General features: G+C 36.7%; 2 protein-coding genes across 11 annotated transcripts in view; one reads left to right on the forward strand and one right to left on the reverse strand.

Moving 5' to 3' along the window:
* The window catches only part of mcf2l2 (MCF.2 cell line derived transforming sequence-like 2), a 56851-nt gene that overhangs the window by 18378 nt on the left and 26260 nt on the right, over positions 1–12213 (reverse strand). For 9 of the 10 annotated variants that reach the window (XM_052568962.1, XM_052568965.1, XM_052568967.1 and 6 more), the window contains exons 15-25: positions 12007–12095; positions 5107–5173; positions 4393–4508; positions 3153–3222; positions 2963–3055; positions 2283–2375; positions 1997–2122; positions 1630–1851; positions 1080–1172; positions 770–848; positions 290–344 (exon numbers count right to left, since the gene is read on the reverse strand). In XM_052568962.1, coding sequence (XP_052424922.1) covers positions 290–344; positions 770–848; positions 1080–1172; positions 1630–1851; positions 1997–2122; positions 2283–2375; positions 2963–3055; positions 3153–3222; positions 4393–4508; positions 5107–5173; positions 12007–12095 — 1103 coding nt within the window. The remainder of the gene's footprint in view (positions 1–289; positions 345–769; positions 849–1079; positions 1173–1629; positions 1852–1996; positions 2123–2282; positions 2376–2962; positions 3056–3152; positions 3223–4392; positions 4509–5106; positions 5174–12006; positions 12096–12213) is intronic. The other variant, XM_052568964.1, reaches the window with a different exon arrangement.
* b3gnt5a (UDP-GlcNAc:betaGal beta-1,3-N-acetylglucosaminyltransferase 5a) lies at positions 5651–9531 on the forward strand. Its single transcript, XM_052568973.1, has 2 exons — positions 5651–5809; positions 7253–9531. Exon 2 carries the CDS (start codon positions 7511–7513, stop codon positions 8642–8644), a length of 1134 nt encoding a protein of 377 aa, XP_052424933.1. The 5' UTR covers positions 5651–5809; positions 7253–7510; the 3' UTR covers positions 8645–9531.

The raw sequence follows: 12213 nt of genomic DNA on the forward strand, positions 1-12213 counted from the left end.
TTCTTCAAGCGATGCCATAGAAGAATCATTTTTGGTTCCACAAAGAACCATTCAGTCATGGGTTCTTTAAAGAACCATCGTTTTCTTACCTTTTTATAATCTGAAGAAATGTTTTTCGCCACAAAGAACATTTTGTGAAACAGAAAGGTTCTTTATGGATCAATTTAGACAAAAGTGTTCTTCCATGGCACTGTTTCGAAGCACCTTTATTTTTAAGAGTGTGCATCCACGAAACACTGTACTGGGGCCGGTTAAATAAAAGCAAAATAAAAAATGGCTATAAAAATACCTCATAGGAGCATGGTAGATGTTCTCTGTAATCTTCTGATGGAGTTGACTGGCTTCTATTCCATGTGTGTGTGTGTGTGTGTGTGTGAGAGAGAGAGAGAGAGATCATACAGAGGTTATTCAGTGTTCATATACACACAGCACACAAAACACCTCCAGGATTCGTTTGGTCTTTGATGTTGATTTCAGTGCTTTTACTAAGCAACCATGAAAACTAAAAGCTTGAGATAACATCGTGTCATCTCCATCCGATAGATCCACATCACAGCCCAATTCTCTCTTTGGGTATTTCGAAGCGCTGTTTAAATATTTTTTTTATGCAAAAAAAGTAAGGAAGATGAGGTTGTTCCAGGTTGTCATTGTGAATTCACAATTAATTTTGGCTTTACGTGGTACTTGTCTCCAGGGTAGTTTGTAACAAGTTTCTTAGTGAACTGAGTTTGGGTGAAGGGAGAGTTTAAGGAGGTTTGCTCAGAAATACCTCGGCAGGCTTCCAGCTGGCTTGTTAAGACTTTGCGGATCTCTGACACCCAAGTGTTCTTCACTTCCATCGAAGGGGCCTGACAGAAAATGTAGGACACGTTTTAAAAATGGGAACCTTTCTGCTGTGGGACAACAGTTCCCTCTCATGGCCAATAGATGGAACAACATGGTGCTTTCAGAAACGATGCAGAATTATTTTCAGAAAATAAGAGAATAGAAAACTTTTTATATGTTTGGACCCCACATTGCATACTCAGAATTGTTTATGTTTTTAATAAAAAATAAATAAAAAATGTTGAGGCCTGTACCTGAACAATGTAAACTTCCTCTCTGCCATTGTACCAGATTTCAAACTTCTTGATGTCTCCTTTTACATTTTCTGTGATTCCCACTGAGCTCATCTAGAAGAAAAAAAACACACAACTGATCAGTTTCTCAACTTATCAGATATAATATGATCTAAAATATATTTATTTTTAACCTGTCCCACAGATGATTCACTATGCATTATTTTGATACACTGATAATGATGATTAAGATGGAAATGATTGCTCTATAGTGAAGTCATGACTCAAAATCAGACGCAGATTTCTTATGACAGGGTCACATCAGCATGGAAAAAATGACAGTATAGTAAATAAATAGGCTTAACAACCAGCTGACATCATCTACTAGGGATTTTGTTTTTAATTTCATTATCAAGATGTCAAATATTTGCTTTTGAAAATAAATGAGAAGTTGCCACTTAGTTCAAGGACAAAATATGCCTTCAGTGTAAGATATGAAGCTCATTCTGTATAGCCAGATGTTAACTATTTCATTACTTTCATGCACAAATCTCTGATGGTGTCGTCCCACCTTTAATGAGTGCTTGAAACTGTAGGAGGGGGATTTCTCATGGCCATCTGATGTCTCCTCACGTTTCTTGCAGAACAAAAGCATTTTGTGGTAGAGGAAGAGATGTCTCTGCATGGGTTTGAAGCGTGCCAAGTCCTTCACTTTACTGTGACCTTTCTTGTGGTCTGTCCAAACATTAAATGACCCCTGCATGAGCAGTTTTCCCAAATCATTCAGATTGCCCTGAAATCACATATAAGACTTAAATTAGCACACACACACACACACACAATAGCAGGTGCACACCATGCAAAATATTAACCTTCAAAATACTGTATCTCTTTAACATGCAAATTATTGTGATACACATAGTGTAATGTGCAGAAACCTCAAAACCAGTGATGGCGATCTGATGCATGGAGTCGTTGACTGATTTGATGATATCCAGCACTGTGGCCAGAGCTTCCTCCAGCTCTGCGGTGCCCTCTGAGTTCTTACTGCACTTCAGCATCTCCTGTACAATGAGTGGGTGGAGAAATGTGTGAGAAAATAAACAATGTCTGGGTTGAAAGTGAAGGGTTAGAATATTAGCGGAATTTAAGTTAAGAGATCTCCACCTTGATATACAAACAAACATATGCAACAAACTGGAAAAAAGATGGGAAAAGACTTACCTTTAACATCAGCTGGTACTTGGTGATTCTCTGCACAGGCTTTAGCAGATACGCATCTAATGAAAGCTTGTGGTCCAACCTTTTTTGACACTCCTATGTTCAAAAATCATTAAAAACGCTTTTAAAATTTGAAATGTAGCTAGTTCTCTCTCTCTCTCTCTCTCTCTCTCTCTCTCTCTCTCTCTCTATATATATATATATATATATATATATATATATAGATATATAGCAAGGGCTGATCAAAAGTGACCAAATGTATAGAATACAGAAAAAAAATGTATCACTGTTTTCCACAAATAGATTATACAGCATAACCTTTTCCAATATTGACAATAATAATCTCTGTTACTGAATCCGCAAATGAACATATCAGAATGAGGAAGAATGACGCTGAAAATGTAGCTTTGCATAACAGAAATAAATTACATTTAAAAATTAATTAAAATAGTAAAAATGTTTTTCAAATTAAATTAATATTTTACAATATTACTGTATTTTTGATTACATAAAGACTTTTCTTATGTTCACCAAGGCTACATTTATTTCAAAAACATTAAGAAATCTCAAAGACCCCAAACTTTTAATAGCATATAGTGTGAGTGTGTGAATATATATATATATATATATATATATATATATATATATATATATATATATATATATATATATATAAGCCTCACCTGAAAGAACATACTGTCCCCACACTGCCGCCACAAAGCCTCCGATCGTGGCTTATTCTGACAATATTTCTCATAAATTTGTAACTCTTCCTTCTGCAAGACAGCAGATGGAGACAAGTCTCAGGATCCCATTTCCAATACTGTAATTGTACTGTATTTCACCGAAAACATCACCAATATTGTCACTCACCCGCTTCAAAAAACATGTTCCTACTAACTCCGGCTTCTCCGTAGAATTTTCTAGCTCTTTGAGAAAAGTCCTGTTAAAGTAGAACGGAACAAATGAGTAAATAAACAAATAAATGACTGAAGGTAATGAGTGAACATCACTTCTCACTGCTCTTTTCCAGGACTAGACACTGTAAAGCTCCAAAAACCACAAAGAAGCACAATAAAAGCAATATAATATAATATTTTTAAATTCACTTTTTGGTCACCATTCAATTTCATTATATGGAAAAGTGTAGCATTGACATTCTTCTAAACTTCACCTGTGATTTTACATGAAATGAAAATCATGCGAGAAATGCCCATTTTTGGGTGAACTATCTGTCTGCTCTCCTTTCCCTGAATCTTTATACGATTATTTAGAAGAAAAGCCTGTTTATAGTTCATCTCTGTCAGACAAATCACTACAGAATATCCCATATCAGCAACAAACACAAAAGCCTTTGAGGACTTTTCATTACTGACGTGATGACATGTTTCAGTGACTGTGAAGGCAGAAGAACAAGGCTACAGCTGGGAATGATGGGCAATGATCAGCGGCTGTTTATCTGCATCCGATTGATGCGGTGGAAACAGGTGCTGAGGAAAGACATATGGGGAGACACACAAACCCGCTATGGGGGTTGTTACTGTCATAATCCTGGACTTTGCTGTAACTCAATGCCAGCTGGGAGACAATGAACTCTACAACTATTAGAGGTAGCATGAGGCCAGCCAAACAATGGGCCAGCCAACCCCTATGGATTTTTAATGACAATCCAATATCACAAGGCACAAAACCCACCACACCTTCGTTCCCGACAAACTATTGTTTGTCTCTGGCTCACTATACAAAAAGCCCTTGTGGATAAGAGGGTTTGGGTGTGAAGTTTACATTATAGGGAAGCATCAGAACAGAAACTAACCTAACCAGATGTCCTAAGAGTTTCGTCAGGAATGTGGGGTCACGTCGGGGGAGGGTCTGGCTCATTCTGAACATGGGCGCAGTCCAGTCTGGAAAATCCAGCTTGAGCTGCTAGCGAGTTTTGGAGCAAGGCAGCTGGTTTCTATGTAGCTGGTGGAAACTGATCAAGCAAGTGGTCCGATGGCAAGTTTGTTGCTTGCTCAAGGTGGTCTACCTTAGTCTCTAACCAGTTAGAAACTGCCTATAATGTCCTTAAGTTGGGAATTACGACCTGTCAAACAGTTTCCGTTTTACTTACTTCTGGTGAAACTCGTAAATTTCAGGCAGATTTCCAAAGAGAACTTCCTTCTTGTTTTCCAGAGAAGGTGGGATCAAATAGATCAGCTCGGGGTCATCCAGTGCAGCGGCATATCCCTGCACAAAAATATACAGGACAAACAAAACCACAGTCAAATATTTCAACACTGCACAACAGAGTTTTAAATGACATAACTATAGCTGATGCGCTTGTTTTGACATATATTTACATTACTTACAACTGAACTTCAGCAGATGCTAATCAATCTGACAAATCCTGGACTCTTTTTGTTGTGACTTGTGTGAGATCCTGAGTAATTTATTACATTTTTAAAACATTATTACAACATTTCAATATGTTTTAAAAATGTAATTTTTTCCTGTGATGCAAAACTGAATTAATCTACTTTTAGCGTCTTGCTACTCAAGACACATTCTTATTATTATCAATGTTTAAAATAAAAATTGTGCTGCTTCATATTTTCGTGGAAACTGTATTTTCTCAGAATACTTAGATGAAAAAAAAAAAAAAATTATATATATAGTAATTAAATGAGAAAATAATTTGAATTTATTTGCATTCATTTTGTAAAGTCTATACTGTTGCTAAATAAAAGCGTCAATTTGTGTATAAAAAAGCAAAAACTATTTTGAACAGTATGTGTATTCACGATGTGTGCATTTTTGCAAAAACAGTTTTTTATTTCACGTGTACCTCTATGATGCTCTGTAGCTCTTCCACGTACAGCCTCTCCGTCTCTATCAGTTCATTCATGATGTGGCTGTTGAGAAAGGGCATGCAAAAAAGCTTTCAGCATTTTGTCCAACAAAAGTCAGAACATCGGTGTGATGAGAGACACTGTTTACGACTGAAGCTTCAGTAAGAGCACGACTCCCATAAAACCATCCAACCTCCGCAGAAAGTAACGTTTGTAAAATACATTTTTAATCTGAAAATAAGCTAGACACTTAAACATTTTGGCAAATTTGGAGCACTGAAACATCATCTAGCAATAACGACTCAGCTCAGCTTTCATTTCTGTGTCAGTTACTAGTCGTAAACATCCTAGCTACTACAACACCCTTAAACGGCCTTATTTTGTCTTATCCACTCCTCCTTCACCGATGAATTGCATTTATTGTGCTGAGGTGTAGTCTGCTTATGTGAATCAGATGACCCAAATTCCACGATTCTGTCAGAGAAGTTTTTCTTTTCACAGTTCGTTCGAATGATAAAGTTGGCCAATGTTTAAGAAGAGGCATGTACTGCCCGCCCCTCCATTAGGAAACACTCCCGTTCAAATACAAGCTCCACCACACTACTGCTTTCAGTACAGCTGCCACACTCCAACGGAGGACCAGGGCTTAAGAAAACAAATACTTTCGCACATTTACTACATCATGGACGGGCCTCAGTGGTAAGTCATATGTTTTTGACTAAGCAGAGTTCCTGTGTGGAGATCTTTCTGGAAAAAAGAAAAATAAAAGCTAAGAGATTTAACTTTTGGAAGAACAGAATGTTTTTCCACTGGTGTGTCAAGCCTTTTAGAGACCTCATGCTAAATTTACACCGTTCCTGTGGAGTCTGAGTATTGAATGTGATTTTCGAAAAAGAATGAAAATAAATAATAGCACCAATCCTAAAAGTATATTCTTTTAAACATGCTTTCATTATCATATGATGGACTTTAGTATTAAAATATGAACTATGAACTTTGCTTGGACTGGGTTTTCACTTAGGGAGTGTTTTATGATATTTAAAATGCAAATGAAATAGCTAACACACACACAGCTAACAATACTTACTGATACCATGTCAAAAGAAAGAGATTGTGAACACTGAGATATAGTGGGCAAAACTGTGAGCTAAGGTGAGCTATATGAGCATATTACAAAGAGGAGTTGAACAGGTCATGAAGATTAAATGTACTTTTTAGAGGCATGTCAGCATGAAACAGTGTTGAAATTACTGAGAATGAGAAAATGAAAATGTAGTAGGTAACCAGTCACACTTTTAAAGCAAAGCAGAATGTATTCAAATCTACATTAGCAATCTTTTTACGTATATAAACTTTATCTGTAATACATAATGAAATATATCCCAGTTTTGATCAAAATGACTAAAAATGGGATGGACGGTCATGCAGATTAATGTGAACTAATAATTGAGTGGCTGCTATGAGCAGGTGATCAAGTTTGTCATACAATCCCTTCTGCTCCTGGCACTTGGCAGTTCAGGGTGTGGGACATCATGACATGCATAGCTGTTGTGCCTTTTGAGTGAATTTGCTGCTGTAATGATCTTTTCGCAGTCATGAATGTTTTGCACAGCACTCAGCACATCAGCGCGTACGCTGGTTTAAATCCTTTCATTCAGCGTAGCGCTGAGTCGACGATTGCTTTCATTTCACATGATCGATTCGTCGAGTCTCCCCACATGGTCAAGGTTTTCAATGAGCTCTCGCAAAACAAATGATGCGAACAGGCAGCATTTGTTAAAGAGGAATGTTGTTTTGAAAGCAAATGGTCTTTACGTGACTGCCATGAAATGTATCGTTTTTTGGTTTGTTTGTTAGTTTTTTAGCAAGGAAGCAAGTGTGTTTTTTAAGTTATTTTAAATTGTAATAATATTTACTATATGTTTTTACTGTATTTCTGATCAAATATAAGCAGCCCTGGATAGCATCTAAGAAGCTTACTGACCCCAGTTTTTCATTAATGGTAGTGTGTGTAAAATACACAGTGTTTGGAGTTTAAATATTTAATAAATATGTTTTATATTTTATTATTAGTAGTAATTGTAGTTTTAAATCATTGTAATCCCTGTTTTTAAATTTTAAAAAATTATTCTTTCTTTACAGAACACAAATGAGGTTTTAATGCCATACAGTGGATTTTCTCGACCGACTGACGTTTTGTGTAAAGTGTAAGGAAACTGGACACAAAAATGTGGAAAATGTTTTGGGTTAACGCGTCCGGTAGGCTAGCACATCCGCAATGAGATGACTAAGATGGAATTCAGGCAAACCCAGTTGTGGAAAATCATCGAGAGCGGTACATCTGGATTGAATAACTGGACTTGACAAGAAAGGGGTTGAGAGCTTGCGCCGCTTAGCAGAATGTTCTTGAAATGCAGAAGGGTGAGAAAATGGCATTTTCTACAGCTTGTCTCCATGTGCTGTGTCATGTCAGTCCTTATGGTTTGCTGGGACCACGTGGACCAAAGCGTGGTGAACCATGTGAAGTCCTACTCGTACCGTTACCTAATCAACAGCTACGATTTCATCAACAAAAGCCTCAGCGTCAGCCCAAAGGAAGCAGCCAGGTTTGGTAGCTTCCCGTATTTGATAAACAACGAGGAGGTTTGTAAAGACAAAGAAGTACTGCTTCTCCTCTTCGTGAAGTCCTCTCCACGAAACTTCAGAAGACGACAGGACATTCGCTCCACTTGGGGAAACGAGTCCTACATAAGTCACGAGCTGGGTGTTATTGTAAAATTAGTGTTTGCTATGGGAGTTCACCCTGTGGTGCAGGACAAATTGCAGACGGAATTACACAAGGAGCACAAGATACACGGTGACCTGGTTCAGCAGGACTTCCTTGACACATTCCACAACCTCACTGTGAAACTGCTGCTTCAGTTCCGCTGGACGCACGAAAACTGCGCACATGCCCGCTTCTTCATGACTGCGGACGATGACGTCTTCATCCATTTGCCCAACCTTGTGCGCTACCTTCAGGACCTCAGAAGACAGAACGTGCGCAACCTCTGGGTCGGCCACGTTCACAAGGGGGCACCTCCCATTCGCAGCAGGGACAGTAAGTACTACATGCCCTTCGACATGTACCAGTGGACTTCCTACCCAGATTACACCGCCGGGGCAGGGTACGTGGTCTCTGGCGACGTGGCAGCCAAAATCTATCAGGCCACGCTGTCTCTGAACGCCTCTTTGTATATCGATGACGTCTTCATGGGTATCTGTGCCATTGCAGCGGGCGTCTCGCCTCAGGAACACGTTTATTTCTCGGGTGAGGGGAAAACACCCTATCACCCGTGCATCTATGAAAAAATTATCACCTCTCATGGACACGAGGACGATATTAGGTATCTGTGGAAGGTTGCGACCTCCCCGCAGGTAAAAAGTATTTCGTCTGGACTGATTGGGAAACTCTATTGTGCGGCTGTGAAAATGACGCTGCTTTGTAAGCCGTACTTTACGAACACGTATTCATGCATGGGAGCTTTCACATGATGCACTATGAAGTATGAACAGTATTTAATTTTCTCCCTCTCTCTTGTTTACTTTTGCTTTACATGTTAAATATTTTGTCAGTTCAATAAAGTTTAAAGCTGTGCGCCCTAAGCATTTGTTTTGCACTTTTTTAATTTTATTTAAAAGTATTTAATTTTCATGGACAGTGTAGGGCAAGAGAGCAGGAATAGAATTGGAAGATAAATTTAAATAAGTTATCTAAAATGACTTGAGTCTCACAAAACACGTCAAGGTCATATTTCCCTCCAAAAAAATTATAAGAAATTGAGTAAATATAAAATACACATGGATAAAGTGATTCTGAAAATATTAAGACTTTTCCACTAAATTCTTTCTACCAAAATCTACGGTTTCTAATCTCCGTATTGCAAGAAAAATAATGGTATATTATTTAAATGATCATAGTAATTTTACTGTATTGTGTGATAGCAGTAAGAATTATCATGAACTGAGAATGAGAATTAAAACACTAAAAAAGGAGAAAATTTGAAAATAAAAAAATACATTTTATTAATACTTAATACTAGTAAAATTTTATTTATTTATTTAATTTGTTTTATCATCATGAACATACTGCCAATTTGGCAAAAAAATTATTAAAAAAAATTTGTGTGTGTGTGTGTGTGGGATGAAATGGGCTTTGACATTTAAGCATATTCATAGTTCCCATTCCTATGAATTAAGACTGTTTTTAGCTACTAGGAAAGTATTTGTTTCACTGTGTCTTAACTTCCTTTCAAGTTGCAAATGCATTTGCTTCTGCTTAAAGCTTTCAAACGTTTTAATGAACTGATGGTGCTATTTGTGAATGAGGATTTTAACAAGTTACATTTTGCTACAATAAAATAAAAGCCTTTTGAGATGTATTGCATTGTGACATTATTATCATGACGACTTCTCCTCAGTCTCATCAACCAAATACAAACAATATTATTCTTCATACTGTAATTACTGTATTACAGAATATAATAAGAATAACTGTTCTAAGAAGAATGAAGATTCAGCATGCGAAAACACTGCCAAAAATGTACATTCCCACAAGTGTTTTTATTTCCCACTATCATTCGGAATTAAAATCAATTAAAGTGTTAATTCCGTCATTGTTAAAGTTTGACTCTCTTTGACTCCTGTCATACCAATTTTATTTTTTTCTTAGATTATATTAACAACAACAGTAGTGTCGAAACCTATACTCAAATTATTTTTGCTGTGAATCAAATTTAGTTCATTATAATAAGCTAAAGAAACGCAATTACTGAAAGTTGTGTTCACCTCATCTATTTGTGTTGAAACTACATGAATCACTACACTGAAACTAAACAGGGCATTTTTAGTTCTCAGCATGCTTAAAGGGATATTCATATTCCACACCAAAATGAAAATTATTCATTATTCATTAATCACTTTCTCCAGAGTCCCTCCAAACCCATAAAAGCTTTGCTCATCTTTGGAACACAATTGAAGATATTTTGGATGAAAACCAGGAGGCTTGTTACTGTCCCATAGACTGCCAAGTAAAATACACTGTCAAGGTCCAGAAAAGTATGAAAAGGATTGTAAGAATAGTCCGTCTGCCATCAGTGGTTCAACTGTAACGTTATGAAGTGATGAGAATACTTTTTGTATGTGGATAAAACAAGCATAACGACTTTAATCAACAGTTTGTTTACTCTGTGTAGTGCCATTTTGGAGAATATCCACTGGAAGCAAACAGCGTACGCTCTTTTGCGCCAGCCAGATCTGCTGAAATGCCCCTCTCTCATGTACATATGACAGTTAGCGGAAGATAGAGTTTATAAAGTTTAAAATACAGATGTGTTTCTTACACATGTGCATCAATTCACTTCAATGCCTTTACTAAACCCAAGAGCCGTGTGGAGCCTTTTTTATGATGGACGGATGCACTTTTTTGGACTTCTATTAAACTATTGAATCCCAACACCCATTCACTGCCATTATAAGGCTAGGAAGATCCAGGACATTTTAATATAGCTCCGATGTATTTATCTGAAAGAAGAAAGTAACCTAGGATGGCTTGAGTAAATCGTAGATTAGTTAACATTTTTGGATGAACTATCACTTTAATGATTAAACTTGTTTGTAACTACAGTTATTTTATATGAGGTTAAATAAGGTTTCCTTAAAAACACTAAAAATAAAAATGTAGAAATACTCTTAACGGGCTGAGCGACTACGTCATGAATGTGTTAAAACAAGAAAGATACAGCTTAAGAATTACTTTGAAAATTCTTTATTGCTAAAACAGGATGTGAGTAATGTAAGAAAGAACATGTGTGAGCGAACATTGTTCCTGTTTTTAAATATGTAGATTAGAAAGTAGAACTTTTAATAATGCATGAAACTTAAAAGCCTGCCAAATGTGAAAAAAATGAAGAAGTGGGTATGATCGCTTCACTTACCTTTAACACATTAACAACATACATCTATTCAGTTTGGGAGCAGTAAACAAATAAGCCAAATATTAAACGAACGTCTATTAAAACATAAAAAGATTCTACTGAGTCACCAATAATACGTTCGCATCCCAGCAAAACTTTTTTTTAGGAAGACAACAAGCAGAGGTCATTAGGTCAGCTGCTTTTACAGACATCAGTATGCACATGAAAAACTACTGTATGTTGTGCCAGATACCAACATGAAGACTGATAGCTTGCTTAACAAGGTTTAACAAGGAAAAAATGCACTACACAAGATGTTTCACAACATAAAATTCACAACTTACACCAAACAACAGAAACTACCTACATATGGCATAAGGTAATGAAAAAAGCAGAAGCAGTGAGTAATGTGTATATGTGATTAACTGTACTGAATGTTCTGATTGAGATATTAAGAAGTTGCCAAACTAGTTAATCCTGTACATTCAGAAATGGCATCAGATGTGTGATCAAATGTGTGTCATCACAAATCAGTTTGAGTCACTGCTTTGGTGGTGCAACAGTTCTTATTCTCATTTTGGCCAATTAGCAGAATAGGTCATTTTCACAAAGATGAGTGTTCTTCAATGTGTTTGGAACAACTTGATGCTGAGTACATTGGTGAATTTTCATTTTCGGGTGAACTGTGTCTTTAAGTCTGTGATAATATATCTACTAAACTGCAAAACAAGTAATGAATAATTGTTGCTCTGCTGTAATAATTGTATTATTATTTATATTATATACTATATTTATTTATTATAGAACTAAACCGAAAAAAGGGTTAATGAAATATATAAATATTAGAAGAAATGTGTTCATATTGATACTTGATCTCTGACACTGCTTAATAAACTTCACCTTATCATGTGAGACGCTCTTTCTCAGAAGACATGTTCTTACCTGCGTCTGTTTGAAAGCGACTCTTCGGTTTCATTGCTCATGAGGACCAGACTCGATCCCCCTTGCCCTCCTTCATGCATGACTTCAATCTGTGAGAAACCACAGGAAGACAGAACACACTGGTCAGAAACCTATATAGGTTTCAAATGAAAGAAATGGCTTTATGTTTGAGATGAATGTAAAATGTGTAATAATGATATGCAGTAA

Source organism: Carassius gibelio, chromosome B11, assembly GCF_023724105.1.
Source record: "Carassius gibelio isolate Cgi1373 ecotype wild population from Czech Republic chromosome B11, carGib1.2-hapl.c, whole genome shotgun sequence".
Classification (NCBI taxonomy): Eukaryota; Metazoa; Chordata; class Actinopteri; order Cypriniformes; family Cyprinidae; genus Carassius; species Carassius gibelio.

Coding starts and splice junctions, on each gene's coding strand:
- b3gnt5a (XM_052568973.1), top strand. CDS start 7,511: ATGTTCTTGAAATGCAGAAGGGTGAGAAAATGGCATTTTCTACAGCTT.